Source organism: Nesoenas mayeri, assembly GCF_963082525.1.
Source record: "Nesoenas mayeri genome assembly, chromosome: 2".
Lineage (NCBI taxonomy): Eukaryota > Metazoa > Chordata > Aves > Columbiformes > Columbidae > Nesoenas > Nesoenas mayeri.
In genome coordinates this window covers 154,281,941-154,301,940 of record NC_137543.1, presented here as the reverse complement: position 1 = coordinate 154,301,940, position 20,000 = coordinate 154,281,941, and the positions used below count along the sequence as shown (strand labels likewise).

Below are 20,000 nucleotides of genomic sequence, written 5' to 3'. Positions count from 1 at the left end.
TTCTGCCCTGACTGGGGTTCACACTCTATTTTCCATAGCAAGTTCAGGTTTCCCTGCTTTAACTTAAAACAGGTACTATAAGGTGAAAAATGGATGTAAACTTTGCTCCTGCATCTGGATGTCAACCACAACAACTTCAGGCCACGGCTTTTGACTTGTACGATGGATCTACCACATTTCAGAAGTTATGGACACCGTGTTCTGTAAGGAGTTAATCTCTCCTGGCTTGTTTATTATACCTGGTTGATACCCTTGGCCATGTAAAAAACTTGGGGTGGGAACCAGCACATTGACATGTGATCTGTAGGAAGTTTATGAAAAGTGGATGATGGACCAAATCTGACATAGGCAGATTGTTATGCTGAAGTGACAGACATCATCAACGTAAATGTAAGAAACAAACTTTTCTATGGCACCTAATAGAAGAAACAATAAAAGAATATCACATTAAAAATGGACACTCTTGAGAAGAAGCTGAACCATGGTTGCCATATGGCTTCCGTGGAGATGTTTACAGCAAATGTGGTGGGGAGATGGAGTGAACTTTCACTGATGGATAACTGGGAGGAGAAATAGCTAGAAAGAGCAGAAGGAAAGTGAAGGCTCTCCACTCACAAATAGCGCAAAGAAAGTAAGTTAAGAAAGAGACCTTTTGAGTGCAAAGTTGGAATGAACACAATTGGATCACAGAACAAAGAAATAACATTTCAGTTCTAATCTGTGTCTGTGCAAACACATTGCTTAGCTGTTCAAATTGCAAGGGGAGAAGAACAAAATATATCCTTCATACTGTGTTTGTATGATTAATTCTGATTTCTGTGTCAGCAGTGTGTTCTTTAAAGGCCTCCTTTGAAAATGAGAACATAAGTTTTTGCAACATGCAAAGGTGCAGTTACAGGTAAAAACAAACAAAATATACAAATATGTAAAAATATACAATTTAAAAACCTGGGCCTTAGGAATCATAAAATATCACTACAGAACAGCTAACATGGTATTTGATTTTGCATGTTTAAAAACAAATTTTCAAGTATCGTGCCTGTTATACTGAATCCACCTGCCAAAGGAAAAAAATCAGTCTCCTCAATTGTGTTTAATTACCAGGTAGTGTCGACAAGAATCTTAAATTACTTGAAAATTTAAGCCAGACTAACAGCTCAACTGACTTCAAGCTGAAAGCATTTGGTCTGCACTTCTAAAAACCAGTCCCAAGATATCTTGGACTGAGCATCTAAATATCCAAGCACCCAGAATCAAACAAACTTTTTGAAAGCGTCCCTATTCCTCATCGGAAACAGCAGGAAATGGTGACATGAAAAGCGTTTTCAACAGGTATGAGTTAACACTTCCTAATCACAGAGCAAGTGATGAAGATGATTTCAGGCGACGCAAGCTCCTAAAATACAATGGCACTTCTGTAATTTTTACACAGATATTCTTTATCTTCAGAACAAATGCTTCTAAATTCATAATACAAACCAAAAAAATAAAAACATATGTTTGTGTTGATAAGCTCCAGCTGGCCTCCTCCCCAGACAGCTTCAGCAAGCTTTCAGGCACATTTTTACACTTAGAAAGGAATAGCTAGTGCAGCACATCTCTCACGCCATCACGCACACCTAGCCTGGCAGTGTGTGTGTTCCCAAATCTGAGAGCCGCCTGAGCACGTAAAAAACCAGCATGCAAAGTAAGCTCGTATTTGTGTATTAGTAACTACTGCCTTTAGCCCTAGTCCTGCAAAACTTTATGCACCTACTTAACTTTATGCAGCAGGGTCTTAACTTGGCCTTTAACTCAGCTACCTGTGGCAGGGAAAATGCATAAGAATTAAAGCATTTTGGAGAACTGGGGCATGTGAGAAGTAGGCTTCAATGGAAAAATGCACAGCACATAGTGTTAGGTCTTTTCTGATCTGGAGAATGATAATGAATTCTGCCTACACCCTTAAGAAGGTCAGGCCCTCTGAAAATCATCCAATCCTTGGCAGCAGTTTAATTACAGAGACCTGGTCTGAAGTTTGGCACTAAAATATGAATACGTTGGCCTGAGATTTTCAATATAATTTCCAGATCAACTATTTCTTAGCTTGCCATATACATAGATGTTCTCCTTCCCCTCTACTCTGCCCTGGCGAGACCACACCTGGAATATTGTGTTCAGTTCTGGGCTCCTCAGTTCAGGAAGGACAGGGAACTGCTGGAGAGAGTCCAGCGCAGGGCAACAAAGATGATTAAGGGAGTGGAGCATCTCCTGTGTGAGGAAAGGCTGAGGGATCTGGGGTTCTGGAGCTTGGAGAAGAGGAGACTGAGGGGTGACCTCATTAATGTGTATAAATATGTAAAGGGTGAGTGTCAGGAGGATGGAACCAGGCTCTTCTCGGTGACAGCCAATGATAGGACAAGGGGCAGGGGGTGCCAACTGGAACATAGGACCTTCCACTTAAATATGAGAAGAAATTTCTTCTCAGTGAGGGTGACAGACACTGGACCAGGCTGCCCAGGGGGGTTGTGGAGTCTCCTTCTCTGGAGACAGTTAAAACCCACCTGGACACCTTCCTGTGTAACCTCATCTGGATGTTCCTGCTCTGGCAGGGGAATTGGACTGGATGAGCTTTTGAGGTCCCTTCCAATCCCTGACATTCTGTGATTCTGTGATACTAGATTTTAAAAAGACACTTGAACTAAGGTTTTTCTACCTATTGTGACTCCAGCAAAACAGATTTTTATACACCTTACATTTCTAGAAGCACAGGAGAACATTTGACTTGTAACATAAATTCAGTTTTCAAAGAGATGTTTAACTTACCTGCCAGAAGTCAGCGACAGTAGCCGGGAGAGGGCCCTGGGTGGCAATATATGCTGGATTTCGGGGGTCGTGGTCCATCTGCATGGAATAAGGAGAGAGAACACACACTGGTTTTATTTAAAAGAAATTCCCTTGCTGTTTCAGAAACAGAAAGTACGCGAGGGCAGAAACAAGGGACCTCCTAAAGAACTGTCACATCCCTCCATCCTTTACTGGCAAGCAGTTTTATTTGTATTTATAAGCTCAGAAGAGAACTTTTTCCACAAAAGGCTGATGCTACTAGATGAGTATCAGCACACATGATGAACAATGTCCTGTGTCTTCAATATGCAGTGAAAGATCATTTATGGCAGTTGACAAAAGCATTTACTTGAGAGATCAGTACTTGTGGTTTCATAGCAACCTAGGAGCCATTTGAAACATTTTTCTACATGGAGTGCTAAGAATGCTCCACACATCTAAATATGTTCTCCAATTCCACCGTGCCAGTCAAGGGCACATGTAACTAAAAAACAGCAAAAATGGGGAACAAATTTAGTTTCTGGCTTTTTCTGGTTAGCTGATTTATCTAAATGCATGGATTTGGCATCAATAGAGGAAGTTCTGCTTAAAGACCTTAATTATTACATTTAATTCAAGGAGCAGAAAATTCACTGAGCAGAAAAAATAAAGAATCTGAGAAACAAAGCCATCAAGAGTAAATAGGATTAGTGTGTTACAATGAATGTTTTTGAGCTGATGGGTGGTTTTCTTGGTTCTAAATCTTAGGACCCATTCTGCTGAAAAAGAAGATCTGCTGATGGGATTAAAAAACAAACAAACTCATTCTAACCCTGAACGAGGCAAGACAAAACTTTGAAAATAAAGAAAAGAGCCCCAGTTCAGCTCTCAGATGTGTGGGTGTGACTCAGTGACACTGGAGTTGATGAGAGTTAACTTGTACCCATGTAGCTGAAGGCAGAATTTGTCTCAATACACGATTCTCTTCCATAAGTAAAGTCCTGAATAAGAATGAATGTGAGTCACATTTGCATTAACAGGCATCTACTGAATTTATTCATAGCCTATCAAAATTTTCAGTGATGGTACATGTCAGCGTAAAAGAAGGCACCTCATAATTATGTGCAACATAAAAGAGGGAAGAACCATAAAAGAACAGATGTAAGTTATTCTAACGGAACAACAATATGATGCATGTTGCAAAAAGGAAGAGAACACTTTTATATTTTTAATTTTCTGATGTATAATTAAGCTGGACTTAATATTAAAATTCTCCATGACAACACAACACAGGTAGAATGAAGTCACTGAATCCATTTAGAATAAAAGCTTACTTCTGATTCACCACCCATAGTTATAAAAAACCTTGACTAGGATGGCTATAATACCATCATTTTATTCTGAGCTTCATTGAGATGCTTTGCTTATCAGCCAATAACTCCTCACAACAGGCAATTGCTCACAACAAATTTCAACCTTGCTTCCTTCGCCTTTTGACAAAAGCAATTCTGATAGCCGGACGTTTACTACTGTGGGTATTTTCAGATCAGGGAAAAACTCGCTTTCTTCACAAAGCAGTATTAGCAGAAAAACCTTAGGAACCATTTCAAAATGGTTCTTTTCTGTAAGAACTGAGACACTGAACTAAGCACAGCTGAAAACAACAGCAAATGTGCTTAAGCAAAGTCAGGCTTATTTTTTTGTTTCCTCCATTATGGCTGAATTAATTTCTGTTGTTTTGTTTTGAATCCCACAGAGATCCATAGCATTTAATCACATGCTTAAATGTTTTCCTATGCTGGAACTCAAAATTTTAGCTTAGAAAAATTGACCTGCACCAAAGAGGACTTGCTGCTCCCAGTGGAAACTGTTGTAGGCTGCATCCACTTTAAAACGATGTCACTTGTCCAACAGCCAAGAGCCTGATTTGGAAATGGAATCCCCAGTGAATACACCAAACTTTAGAAAGATAATAATTTACTTTGAATTTCTGCTTAAACTAAATTCTTTTGTATATAGACATGCCAGAAAACAAAGGCAGGAGAAATCAAGGATGATGCAAATAGCGCTGTCATGGAGGAAATACTTCTCAACATTCGACTGATAAATCAGGAACAGGCCAATCTTGGCATTTCAGTATTAATCAACTTCTGTCACAAAGGTGCTGTTGGAACGTGGCAAACATTACAATAAGCACAGTGTAGTGAAGTGTATCAGCAGTTTAACAATAATTCAAAAGACAATTACAATTATTACATTCCAAGCACATTGTGTTGCACAGAAAACAATTATGAGCAGAAACTCTTCTTGCTTGGAGCAAATAGAAGATGGCAGAAAGCCATATCACACTATTAAATGATCTTTAACTGAACAAAAATAAGAACAAAGATTAAACTAATTAAATGAAATTCCTGGTTTCATCCATTTTCTATTATATGTACTGTTTTAAAGGCCACATAGAAAACTGTGAAAAATCACTACTCTGGTCACATTCAGTTTGACATGAGTAGATGACTGCAAGGGATGGTTCTTGAATGTTTTTGTTTTGTTCTTTTTATTCTCTCAAGGTCACCAAGAACACCAAGGGCATCTTAATCTATCAAAGTTAACAAAAGTTTGAATAAAGAAATGAAGTCAGTAATGGGTTTTAAACTAACTAATCAAGGATCAAGTAAAAGGCTTTTTTTTATGTCAGTAGTCATTATCTTCTTTAAACGAGCCCTCAGATTTCTCACTTCATGAAAATAAAACAGAAAATGTATTCTCCAGAGAAGACAGAGAACAGCAGGCTCCATAATATCAAGTATTAAAACAAAAATCGACTGTTTGCTAGCATTTTACATCAGAACAACCTTCAGGAATCACTCTAATAGTAACTGCTCAAAAAGAGCAACATTTTTCCCTCTGTGCCCCTATCAAAGCACAAAGTTCACGAGACTCACATCAGAACTGGATTGAACAGCCATTTTGGAGAAACAAAGAGCTGCAATTATTACAACTGTTCTGCTGTGGTGGAATTCTCATTTTCTGCTGCAGTACAACAAAGGCAAGTCTGCTGATAATGCTTCAATTTATTTTTTCCATGATTTTGTATTAGGGAAAGAAAGGGATCAAGGATTACTGTAACTGACCATGCAACTGAATGTGGCGATTTCTGTCGCTACCCCTGTGAAAAGCAAATGGAAACAAAAAGGAGGAGCCTTCAGATTTACTGTTGGAAAATAAATACTTCAGAAAACTGAACCACAAAGTCCCTATATATTAAACTGGTTAGTGGCATGACTTGTGGTTTTCTATAGGATTTTGTAATGAAAGTTGACTTAGAGCACCTTAATGCAGGAAAACATTGAAAGAACATATATCACAATTAGTTGCATCATTGTTAAATTAAAATCAGACCACAATTCCAGCTTTGCTTTACTAGAGAATAAAAGCTACCCCTTTAGCTTTTCCTGGAAGAGTTCTACTATCCAGTTGCCTTATCTTTGCCTTACTTTGCAAGGATTCCCTGAAGAAGTCTGAATTTTGTTGAGTTTTTAGATAGAGATCATGCTGCTGTTTGATTTTACTGATAATGCTGATGAAATACGGCAAAATCAATACATTCTGGGAGTAAATCCTCAAATGTATTGTATTTGGACTTGAGAGTGGTACATGTAGATGCTTGTTAAGCAGTCGTCTAAAACTATAAACTGAAGTAAAGGAGTCAATAGGCATCAAGGACCATTTTGAAATCTCCTGGAAATGATACTCCAGTTCATTGCTGTCCTTTACCTTCTCCCTCAGCTTGTCAGATCCATACTTTCCACAAAGAAGGAAACTAGGTGAGATGTGGTCTCAGTGACACCATATTTGCCTTGATCTAAATCCTTTGAGTCCAGCTTAAATATTCCTAAACCATATGAGATCAGAATGAGATCTAGTGTAGAATAAATACAGTGGAAAAAAAGTTGACTGCCTTAAAAATTCATATGGATCCAAGCTACTGGGTAGTTTCCAGATTTATTGTGTTTATAATACCAATAAAATATACTTTTATACATGTATTTGTTACACAGAGTATACACAGTCACTAAAGAAAAATATATTTGTTTTTGTAAAAGAAGGTGTATCCAGTAAATGCAGATGAACTTCGCAATCACATTCATCTCAGCATTAAAATTAAAAAGGTAGACTAGCCCTCATGTTCATGTTTGAATTAAAATTTAAAACAATTTTTAAATCCTTCCTTTAAAACCCCTAATGGAATGAAAGAAGTAAATCCGGTTGTGACTGCCATTATGATTTTCAGAGTCTATTCTTGGTGATGAAATTTGTATGCTGTGTTTGAACAAACTGTCATGCTAATGACATTCCTCAGTCTGGTGTCTTCAATAATAAGCAAACTGAGTTTTTAAATGTACTTGATGGGATTTTTTTCTCTCTCAGACACCATATGAGGAAAAACAGAATTCCTATTTACTTTCATGACCTCTGATTTAAAAGCAAAGATTGCACATTATTTACTACTGGATGATTTTCCCGAAATTTAATGAGGACTAAGTACAAATATGACAGATGTAATTATCACAGTTTTATTCTGCACAGTCAGGGTCTCCTTGTGCTGTAATTGCAAGCCTTTCATTCAGCTGCTGATAGCAGAGTTATTATCATAGTACTTTATGTTATTTCAGAGAGGAGGGAACAGATTTCTACTCCACTTTTACCCTGCAAATTCTCCCAAGGACTCATTTTGCCTGGCCTCACACTACAGTGAAATTAAAGACCATGGGGAAGAACCTGGACTAAATCTCTGCTGACTCTCCTCACCCACTCGCAGCCATGGTGAGGCCATCAATCTATCCCCAGTTTTCACAACATATTGGAAAGAAAGGAGGTCTTGAGGGGGGTACCATTCTTTGAAAGGATGTGGGCAGGTGGCCAGCGCATTGTCTAGCATGGGATTTTTTTACGGTGTGCTGCTGCACTCATTTAGACTTAACTTAAGGTTGAGTGAGCCCCAGCTGGAGACTGGACCACTGACCCAGAAGCTGGAGACACCCAGTGACATGTACACGACTGGAAGCCTTCCCTTCCAAAGCTCAAATATAATTACTTTATTTTACACTCTTCCCTCACCAGACATCTCACACGTGTAGGGAGGAAAAATCCTCTTCTAGTCAGTTCAGACCGTACTGATCCTGCACTATTAATGCCCATCTTGCAGCTCACTACAATGCTCACTCCTAACCCAAGCACTGCAAGACGCAAATGCATCAGAAACATCCCTGTATTGACATGATAATTGCTGAGGCTATTTAAGTTGAAAGGCAGCAGTCTGAAGGAAAGAAATGGAAGGATTTTTGCAAGAGCGAATGAAGGCAGACTTACTGGTAGTCCACATCCACTGTACACTTAAAGAGACATTGATTAAATGTGTGTCTGCTAACAGAAAAGGGCTCAAATAAACAGCAGTAGTAGCAGCATGTATATCCAGCTCAGGCTGCAACAGCTGTACAGGCACCATAAATATTGCTTCTGCAATATTTACTTGATACTTCAAGGGCCCAGTATAATAGTCCAGTAGGCTTCCAAAGTGGCAGAACAGAGGCTCCTATATTCTACTAATTATACAAAAACTATACCAGATTAACAAACACATTTACACTAACCTGAAGATATTTGATTTGTTCTGAAATGAAACAGTTTGCAGGGAATCTTTCCAAATTACGGGCTTGCAAAGTAGTGATTTCCTCCTACCAACGTTCCACTGCATCAGCTTCAGGAAACACACATTTTAACTACTGCTTTCAAAATAGCAAAATGGCTATTGACTTAGTGAAATGAACTCAAAAAAACATCTGGAGCATCTCTTTCCTTGGAGTAAAGGGTCATCTACACAAATGTGGGTTGTGGCACTTCTTCCCATACAGCAGAGTCCCTGTCCTACCATGAAGAAGAGGAACTCAAGAGGAACTCTTGGCAGCTTTTCATGGCTATGCAAGATACTGGATGCTTGTCCCAATTCAATGAAACACTTGTGCACCTACTTATCTCTGGGCATAGAAATATTTGTGTAAGAGATATAGAGAGAACCATCATAATTTTTGCTTCATCAGTGTGACTTGTTTCATTGAACAAAACTCTTTAGTCTGGGAAAGCTAGAAAAAAAGTAATATCTTCTAACCTTGTAGAAGAAAACACCTTTATTAAGTGCTGTATGGGAGGGCAAAATTACAACTCCCTGTAAAACCATAAGAGTAAAAGCTATGGAAGCAGAGAGCTTCTGCCTGCATTAGCTTTGGATATTCTCACAAAGCAAATCTCTTCCCAGTTGTATCAATGGGGTATCTTAGTCTTGACTCTCTACCTCCAACGCTACTTAAGTTAATACTTTCCAGCATAATTAAGGGAATAGTTACACTATAATCCAGAATTAGAATCGCAACAGGCATATACACACATGCAAGAATTTACCCTTCCCCAAGCAAATTTGTGTACTAAAACCAGTTAAGCTGCATCTACACAGACTTTTGGGCAGGTTGCAAAAGCCCATCTTGGTTTTTTTGGTAAAAACACAGCATCTGTACTACTGCCAACACCGAACCTGGTTTAGCACTGTCTACAGATGCTGTAATTTCACTTCTGCACCGTGCTGTAGCCATGCAAATTACAACCAAACTCTTACAAGAACACAATATCACACTTCCAGTTAACACCTCCCACTCCTCTGCTTGCCACAAAACCTCTCAGGTTCTACTATCAAATTAAGGCTTGACCAAACATAACTCACTGAATGCTCCCTGAAGACAGACCAACAGCGCTGAAGCCCTGGAGCTGGACCTCTGTGCATGACTTTACAAGCAGGATATATATTCCTTGGAGTGCCAGGTTACTCTGATCTCCTGATCCTGGGGCCAGCTAGAGCTTGGTCTAGTCAGAAACATACTTAAAAGTATTCTAAAACCTGCTCTAATCTGTGTGCATCCACTCCGTCTTCTAAAATGGCAGCTGGCAAGCCCTGCAGCGTGCAGGTGCTTTGGTTTACCCTTCACCCTAAGTCAAAGACAAAATCATCCTGAAAATTTTTTCTGGGGGTTCTGTGTATTTCGTAACTCTTCGAATAAAACATTCGGTCGAAGCAATGAAGTTTTTGAACTCTGCGGGAAGTAACAAGAACAAACCTCAGAGAAGAGTTTCTATGTAGTTGTGAGTTTTTTTAAGAAAAAATGTCAACAACATTGGAAGGAAGCAGCCTTTAATTTCATGCTGTTGCAAATTGTCAGCTGCCTTGCCCACACAAAGTGATTTTACTGGGGGAGTGATACTCTCCAGGAAAATAAGACAGTAATGGCTCACTGCAGTGAAATCTAATTCTCCATCCTAAGTTCTTTCTTATAGTTTCCCTATAATAACTTTTTAGTGCCCAATTAACGTGAACCAGAACCATGAGCAAAAGTGACTCCAATACTAGCAGTCTCATAGCAGTCATGGACACAGTGCCTTTTTCCCCCTTAAAGTGGCCAGGAAGGCCAATGGCATCCTGAGGTGTATTACAAGGGGGGTGGTTAGTAGGTCGAGAGATGTTCTCGTGCCCCTCTACTCTGCCCTGGTGAGACCACACCTGGAATATTGTGTCCAGTTCTGGGCCCCTCAGTTCCAGAAGGACAGGGAACTGCTGGAGAGAGTCCAGCGCACGGCAACAAAGATGATGAAGGGTGTGGAGCATCTCCTGTGTGAGGAAAGGCTGAGGGAGCTGGGGCTCTTTAGCTTGGAGAAGGGGAGACTGAGGAGTGACCTTATTAATGTTTGCAGATATATAAAGGGTGAGTGTCAGGAGGATGGAGCCAGGCTCTTCTCAGTGACAACCAATGATAGAACAAGGGCTAATGGGTTTAAACTGGAACACAAAAGGTTCCACTTAAATTTGAGAAGAAACTTCTTCTCAGTGAGGGTAACAGACACTTGGAACAGGCTGCCCAGGGAGGTTGTGGAGTCTCCTTGTCTGGAGACATTCAAACCCGCCTGGACACCTTCCTGTGTAACCTCATCTGGGTGTTCCTGCTCCAATGGGGGATTGGACTGGATGAGCTTCTGAGGTCCCTTCCAATCCCCGACATTCTGTGATTCTGTGAAAATGGATATCATAACACTTCCACTGAGATGCTATGGCAGGGCAATGCTACTGGTTCTGTCATACCTGTTTCGTGTCTCAAGACAGAGACCTTTTCTCTCTATCATCTTTCGCATACAATAAAGAATTCATATTCAGCTTACGGAGGGTGACAAAGGGTAGCTGGGCCATGTTGGTGCATTTGGAGGCAAAAATTGGATTGACCTATTTTGCAGTTTGAATGAATACACAAGTGGTAAGGGATCACGTCCTTGCTTTCAAAACAGCAAGCTCTGAGAAGGACCAGGAGAGCTACAGAAACACCAAGCTATACATCTGCACGGCAAAAGAGGAAGAAAGGTAAGAGGAAATATTACTTGCTGACGCAGAAGAAGTTCAGAAGCCTGTGGAGCTCAGCTCTCCATGCCCGCAGAAACCATTTCTCCTAGCTAGTAGGACAAAGGAAAAAAGAGCAAGCAAGTTTTACCTTCTCAGAGAAGAAAAACCTCTGCTAAGCGTTGAACTTTATAACCTGTAACTTAATAATACCAAGTACAGAAAACCTGACAGTATTACAAGGTAGAATGATGACCATCTAGTGACTTTGTTTTCTTGGTACACAAACTTGAAGGGTATCACATGCACACACAGAAGATTTATTTCTCTTCAATTTGAAAGGACAGCCTGAGGCATCAGAGTCGTGAGGTGCTCACATCCTGAAGTTGCACAACCTGAGTGAGGTGCCGCAAGTTAGCATATTTTAACAATAAGGAAAGACACGGACTGACTATGTGGATTATTTCTCATAAATTACGGTACTTACAATTGGGCTAGCATTGATGTAGTCAGAACTGTCATGGCTATTTTCACCTTTCAGACATATCCTGGAATGATCATCTGCAAAGGAGAAAATAAGAAAATAAAGCTTCTATACAAGTATTCTACCCATTTTAAGTTAAAAAATTCCAAAGTCAGATTAATGTGAATTTCAAGACAGGCAAACAGTAAATATCAGAAAGGATATTTTCTCCTGATTCCCAACCTAGCATAGCCTTGAGACAGCCACAGCATCACCGCCTGACACAGGAATGAAGCACTAAGATATTCCAGAGGCTGACTATCAGAAAGCGTGTCTTCATGAGATGCGCCAGAATGTGCTGCAGCCTCTCATAGGAAAAAGGGGAATCTCTGTTGCTCAAGGAGTTTAAGATTTAAACTAGGCAAATTACTAGAAAAGAAACAATATTATGGAAAACACTCCAGTGTTTCGGGGTGTGGGGAGAAGGAAGCTGATGGACTTTGTCCATCTGGCTTCTCTATAAAATGAACAGCTGGAACACTGAAGTACAGATGAAAGCTGGACAATAAGTTAATCTGTCCTGATCAAAGAGCAGTTCTGTGTGGTGCTGCTCTGCTGACGTGGGGAGATGAAATCACTTGGAGATGATCGTGAGCAAGAGAAAATGCCGATAACAACTGCACCTGTAGTACAACTGGAGCACATGTAGATGTTTTATACTGCTGGTAATGTAGCCAGTTCAGACACCGCTAGTGAAGAAAACAGCAGTTCTGGACACAGAAGACTTACTCATATTTGCCCATTGTCAAGATTCTTTTATCACTTTTAAACTTGTGTTTTTCCCAGTGCTAGATCAATTAGTTCTAGAGCTGGTACACCCCAAACTCTAGCGTTTTGTTTATTTTTTACTTCAGGATATATGTAATGGATGGGTTTTATTTGTCTGTGTTTCGACAGTGACAATGCAGATGTCTGCATCTCTTCCAGTCATCTAGACTCACTTTCTGCTAAGAGAAAAGAAATATTTCTATGCCATGAGTCATCTCATCCTGATTTAGCTGTCTCAAACAGGCCAAATTGCACTCGAGAAGTGCCTGTTCCTTCCCATTGACTAAAGAAAGAAAGACCAGACTGCATGCAGATAATTTATGCAAGAGATGTTTAAGTTTTTACGTATGGATCTCAAACAATTTGTACCTGACACACAGCCAGCACAATTTACACTTCACAGAAAACCTACACTGCACAGTATATTGTGGTGAGAGGTCATGGAGCTGCCCTTTCTATAACCATGTGAACATGGATACTGTGGTTTTGAGAGGATCTTTCCACCAGTTATTTAAATAGACAACAGAAGAATACAGGAACACACCCACTCCCCCTTTGTACTTTGTCTAGAGGCCTGTGACATCACTCTTAATAGCAGAATTACAAGCTGGCTTTTTAAACTATTAAGTACCAGTCATTATTTTAACAATAAGGAACAATAAATGAGTTATCAAACATTTTAAGTACCACACAGGAAAGCAGAGACACAGGTTTTGGGCACTGCTGAGGTGTATTCAGCAGTACTGTCATGGCAGTTCAATATGTGAGACAGACAAAGGTGTGCTTGTACGAGTGTGTTTATAGTCGCTCAGTCTCACCAGCAATATTTAACCCACCAACGTGAGCAATGTTCTTCTGGAGTAAGATTAGAGGTGAACAAGTCACATCAAATGAATGAAAAGTCATTCTTTGCTATTCACATAAAATTATTTCCTCTGGTAAGGCTTCAACACAATAGGAGGATGAAGAAGATGAGATAGAAAACATGTTCATGCACAATATTCACTTCCAGCTTACTTTGAAACCACTGCACAGAAAATCCGGAAAATAAAAATGAACTTGTGACATCTGAGATCTTGGGGCTACCCAAGGTTTTTTATAGAAAGGCTTACAATAAGCATTGTCACAGAGTGTTTGAAGAACTACAGCTCTGAAACCTTTTGGCTATGCAAGAGATGACAGGCAGGTTACATGCACTAAATGTGGTCTTTCACGTATCTGAAGCTAAGTAAGCACTAAGGAAAAGCCTCATCCATTGGACAGCAGAAGTGTTTGAACTAATCACCAAAGAAAATGTGTGAAATGTTTTCAAATGGATGAGGGAGAGAGAGCAGACAGTGATTCATCAGTATTTAGCAAACAGATGTCAGTGTGACTCTCCAATAAAAGTCAAATGGCAGATCAGTAACTTCAGGAGATATATATATATATATATATATATATATATATTTTTTTTTTCTTTTTAAAAAAACCCCAAAACATAACGTTTTAAGCAGACCCTCTGATTTAGTGTACTATTTTATTATCCTGCTGTCTTGGGAGTGCTTACCAGAGGGTGAGATATGTTAACTCTTGGGTAGTGAAAAGGTGGTGAGACTTTGTATTTGCACTCAGAAAAAGTGTGCAAAAAAGGTTGTACACGTGTTTTCTGTGTATATCAAGAGTTTGCACTCATGTGTGCTTCAGTTGCAGCATCAAGCGTTCATATTGACAATGAACAGATTGTGCTTGTCTATGCCTGTTATCACCTCAAAGCTTCTAGGAACTAGCATAATAGCTCTTCAGAAACAGGCAGAAAAAGAAAAAGAAGAAAAAAAATATACCACGGACACTAGTTTGTTATGTTAACAAAAAGCAACAATGGAGAAAATGCTGAATGTACAGGAGGGTTTTTTTTGTAAACTGCATATTGATTATGTTAGAAGCAAAAGAAGCAGGAAATAAAAGGAAGGAAGGGGATGACAAAAAAGGAGGATGCATAAGATCAATCTAAAAAGTGAGAAAGAAAGATGAAGAAATAGGAGAGTAGACGGACAGTAAAAAGGAAGTGAGAGAAAAGACAAATGGTGTTACTAGCTACTGCAATCTGGTCAAGCTATGACTAGTCATCATTTTGAATATCTACAATAGCTACTGCTGAATGCTGAACTACTGTGCATTTGCTATTGCTCCAGAGAAGCCATGGCTGAAAGAAAAGCAAAATGTATAGATGGATATGTGTGGCAGATGCAAGCTTCCTAAGGAAAGCTAGTACTAACCTATAATTGAGGAGAAGGATAACACAGTGTTGTATTTTATATTTATATAAAACAAAAAGTATAAAATATAAAGGATAGAGGATACAAGATAGAACAAAGGAAACACACACGAGTGTGCAGTATATAGAAACTCAATTTATAGACTGAGAAACCTAACTTTAGAAGTCTACTTACAGATATCTTCTAGGTTACAGTTAATGGGGTTTAATTTACGTGGCTAAACACGGACATGTCACACCATTTGAGAAACTGTAGATGAGACATTGTATACGGATAACAGGTATGACACAAGGCCTAAAGATTTGTACCCTATCAGACCAGCACCTGAAGCTCAGACAGCATATATGAGGCCATCCTAAAGCTATTAATTTCACTGGAAACCAACTACCAACTTCTGGCCATTACGCAAATCTCTTGTGCCACCGCAGTGACCAGCTCTTTGCTAATCAAATATGAGAAGAAACTTCTCAGTGAGGCTGCCGGAGTCCTGGAACAGGCTGCCCAGGGAGGTTGCGGAGTCTCCTCTGCAGACATTCAAACGCGCCTGGACACCTTCCTGTGTAACCTCATCTGGGTGTTGCTGCTCCGGTGGGGGGATTGGACTGGATGAGCTTTCGAGGTCCCTTTCAATCTCTAACATTCTGTGATTCTGTGATTCATTAATCACAGGGCTGCTGTGAGATAAACAGAAGTCTGTGAGATGACATGCCACTCTACTATTGGTTGCTGTTTAAATAATTCACATAGATATGATGTTTTGCTCTCAACTAATTCATTTAATCACGGGAATCCGGTGCCATTTGAGATGCGTGAAGTATTCAAGGTACCCACACAGAGCTAGTCACTAAACATGGGCTCTATGGGAGACCTATACCCTCCTGGGTGCTGGCCTGAGTATCCTTGGGGCACCTCAGATACCAGTGGAAACCTACACTGATGCATTGAATCAAGTTATCTAGGCATGATTCTGTGAAATTGTAGATTAGGATGCAAGTGTCTTCATGTAGCTGCCTCCAAGCAAACCAGGTGTTGTTCATAGAATCACATAATGTTAGGGATCAGAAGGGACCTCGAAAGTTCTACTCCAATCCCCCTGCCGGAGCAAATGAAGATCTATGAATGAAGATCGATTATTTTTGTTGTTTTTCAGAGGGGCATTGAAAGCTTGGAAAAATAAGACTCACATCTTGCCTAATTCCTTCCATCTTCTGTTTCCTTTTAGCCAGATACTTCTGAAGAAACAGAATCAACAAACGAAGGCTGGAAACAAGGAATATGGATGCCTTTGGGTTGTCTGAATCCAGGCATCACAGAGCAGAGCGAATCTCCCAACAATTAACCTGGCACATTCTGCCTGGATCATCATTCTTTTCCTTCTTGATTTAGACTGATTTTTTTTTTCCATACAAAGCACTACACAGAACTAAACTGAGGTAAGAAAGTGAAGAACCACAGAGTAGCAAATGTGGAGGGGTCTGAAGATTGTGAAGAACCGTAAGTTGTTGATTATCATTATTTTGCCCCACAGGTATCTGCACAAAATGGAACTCTTAGATCTGAATTCTGAAATCAAATTCATTTATTCCAGAGCACTACTTGTACATGCATTATTAATACGGACAACGCACACACCCAGAGCAAGTACCCTCTGCTCAGGTGTTCCCATCCTTGATGCACATCCCCTAGCTGTGCTCTGGCTGCATACTCTGCCCTCAAATGCTTTGCTGTCCTTTGGAGGAAAGTCAAAGCACAGAGGTAAGCAGCTTGTTTTAATATATACCATGACCCATAGACGCAGGTACAGTAGACAGGTTTTGACAGATGTTCACCACAAGAAGTTTTCTGCCAAACGTTTAAAATACCAATACGTATCTATGGTATACATAAATAACAACATACAGTACTAACCCTATTAAGATGATTTTATTTTGCAGAGATGCAAGAAGAAAAAGTATGGACATAACAAACTGAGCTACTCATGTGTCCATACAGAAAAGAAAAGGTATCCCATTGCCCTAAATTACAGCAATCTGCTTTTTGTTTGGACAAAAGGATGCAGTTTTGTTAATCTAGAATGTCCAAATTGCTTCAATGGTCAGAATTTTTTAAACTAGGAATTTCTTAAGTGCAGCGTCAAGGTGTTTTACTACCAGGGACTTTAAAAAGCTGTTTTTAAATAGATAAGATAGGTATAAGAGTAAGATATGATAAAATTGTGATATTAAGGATAATGTTAAGCTAGAAATTACATGAGATATGTAATGAGCAAAAAATAATACCATATTATTTTAAGACTGGTTAAGAAAGGAAAACACAAAGTAAAGACAACATGATACTCTTTGAAGCCTTCCCAAGATGAAACCTTCTACATGAATTGGCAATCTTGTTCCACCTTGTCAAGGTGCTTATGAATATAAAAGGGGTAAGGAAATGCTAACAAGGCATTATTCTCTGAGAATACACTGAATGTAGCATAACAACTTTGCAGCATATCAAAAGCGTATCAGCTTTCATTCTTAATTTATTATGAGACAAATCTGTGACTTCTCGCTGTAATTTCAATGTCAAACATAGTCAAAAAAAAGTGGGCAAACTGGGCTCTCTCTCATATCAGTCTAATCTTAGAGCCTACAATAACCATCATCTTATCAAAATTTAATATTGTTTAAACTCTATGCCACACTGTCAACCCATCATTAAAGTAGTTTTAAGGATATAACATGACAGCTGTCTACCAGTGGGCAGCAACTTCTGAAAGTGTGGTCAGGTAATCTTGTTCAATTCAGTCAAAAAGTAAAGTTCCCAGCGCACTAATAGCTATAACAGAAGTTCCCACATTGTAGCAAAGCCAAAAACCAGCATTTCCCTCCTGTAAAACTACTAAGGGATTTAAAATGTGCTAAAATACTTCTAATTAAAGCTTCAGGTAAACTGCAGCCACCCTGTCCATGTCCAGATGCCTTCCCAGGCAGTACCGATTCAGTCTAGGCTCAGCAATGGGAAGAACAGGAATAACAATCTGCTGTGGAAGAAGCAATGGCAGAGACTCGTCAGCTGAAGTCTGATCAGCCCAGGCTGATTCATCCACATGGTACCATATGATGACAACAATCTCAGCTCTGCAAACAGTCCAGCTCACTAGTGTGGCATGACACTCAAACTGAAAACCTCCGCTCTTTAATACTGCCATAGCTATGTTACTTCTGGATTCAGAGTTAGGACAGTCGAGTCGGAGGGTCCCTATCTTACTGCTGGTTTTATCATGCAGACACATGTCCCACATGGGCTGAATAACCATTAGCAGCTTCTGGCAACACCTGTAGCTCCCATGCTGTCTCCAAGGCAGCAACCAGAAACAATCTGGCTTAATTTATGAGCAGGGACTTAGAACACCTTAAGATGGTCTGTCTCTAAATTCACATTGAAAAGAACACTTTAAGCAGGAAGATTAACTTGGATCAATACACATTATCATGGAGCAATTTTCACTTCCTATCATGTTTGTTAAATGCTATTTTTTCAGGATGGGAAAGAGCACAGAAGTCTTGCACTCCTTTAATTTTCAGGGTGACTTTAAAAGTTTTCAACAGACCTGATTCCAAAACACATGGAAGTCAGTAAACTGTTGCTGTTGCCCCAAAAGCTTTCAACCAGCACCATATTTACTCAGGAGAATTCATATTGTAAACTAGTGAACTCCTCTCCTAAGCGGCAAAGTATGGCAAAAAGAACCACTACATAAACAAGAGAGCCAAAGTCTGCTGAAGCAAATATGCAAGGACTGATGGGCTCAGTTAAATTATCATGTACTTCTAAAGAATCTTCACTCTAAATTTGGCTCTGACATTTACTTAATGTGTTGCCTGTCATTTCCCCATTTCTAAAGGAGGAATAGTACTTTACTCAAGACTCTCATAGGGAAAATTAATATTTTCAGGGCACTTTAAAAATTAAAATAGCTATATATGTTTGCCAAGCTACCCATCTGGATTGTGGGCACACTGAGAGCATTTTTGTTGCTGTGGATTGTGCATATATTCTCAGTTTCAGGGGTTTTTTCATTGGTTGCTTAACAAAATGTGTGGCCATAGATTACTAACGTAATCTATGAGATACATATATTTGCATAGGAAAAACATGTTGCTTTTATTTCAGGCTTCGAAAGGTGGCTGCTTACAGGAAAGAGCATATTCTAGGAATACAAACACTGGCTGTTTTTTTCTTTTTATCCTAAGCCTAGCAGAGAGAGAAGCCAGTTTGCAAGCTTATCCACTGAAGCCTAAAGGGGTTTGTTCAGTACAGCTGAGTATCTGCTAAACAGATCATCTAGCTCTGATTATAGACTGCTGGTATTGTTGTTGGATGGACATGATACCAACTTGTCTAAACACACGCCAAACTTCTTTCTGTTGAATGGCTACAGATGCCACTCTTGTACAGAAAGTATATTCCAGCATTGAAAAGCACTCTGGCTATTGAACTTCATGAGACGGCACAGCTGCAGCAGCAGTGCTATGTGACAGAGTTGTGTATTTTTGTAACATATATGCAACTTATAATGAAATAAACAGTGTCTGATATGACAACAGGACATGCACCAAGCCCATAGTCACAGCTGTAAGTTTTCTAGTACACACATATGCTACTCTGTATTCTGTTCTCCTGTCATCTGTAGCTTTGAAACCACTGTGCAAAGGATATTGAGAAAAGGATGAAGAACTTAAAATGTAATCATCCAAATTAAAGTGTACATACATGGTACTACAGCCTGTGAGCGATTCTTCTGCATGTTTTCCTCCTGCAGTGCAATATTGGTGGCATTGGGTTCAGCCTGATAAGCACACAGAGCTTCCCACTCCTTCTCCAAACGATTCTTGTTTTTCAGATGATCTTCCATGTAGGACTGGAAATAAAGAATACTTTAATAAGCATTGACTTATCCAGGCTCAAAGGTAAGCTAAAATAATGTATTTCAGGATGGAAAGCAGAATGGGAAGACTTAACGTATAATTCAGGGCTTTTTCAAATAAGAACTTGCTCACAACTCATTTCCAGCTTTCCAAACTGTCAAAAGCTCAGATACTTTGACTTTATCCTTACAGAAGGGAAGAACAGCCAGGAGTGAAAAATCAGAGCATGGGAATCCTGAGCTTTGGGGACAAATCACACTCAGTTTCACAGCTAATTCCTTCACTTAACAGAGTCAACTTCAAGTTTA

General features: G+C 39.5%; 1 protein-coding gene across 1 annotated transcript in view; it reads right to left on the bottom strand.

Moving 5' to 3' along the window:
- PTPRN2 (protein tyrosine phosphatase receptor type N2) overlaps positions 1-20,000 on the bottom strand; it is a gene marked incomplete at both ends in the record, with an annotated part of 644,991 nt that overhangs the window by 40,302 nt on the left and 584,689 nt on the right. Inside the window, 3 exons of the mRNA XM_080338634.1 lie at positions 2,806-2,883; positions 11,721-11,794; positions 19,538-19,685. Coding sequence (XP_080194760.1) covers positions 2,806-2,883; positions 11,721-11,794; positions 19,538-19,685 — 300 coding nt within the window. The remainder of the gene's footprint in view (positions 1-2,805; positions 2,884-11,720; positions 11,795-19,537; positions 19,686-20,000) is intronic.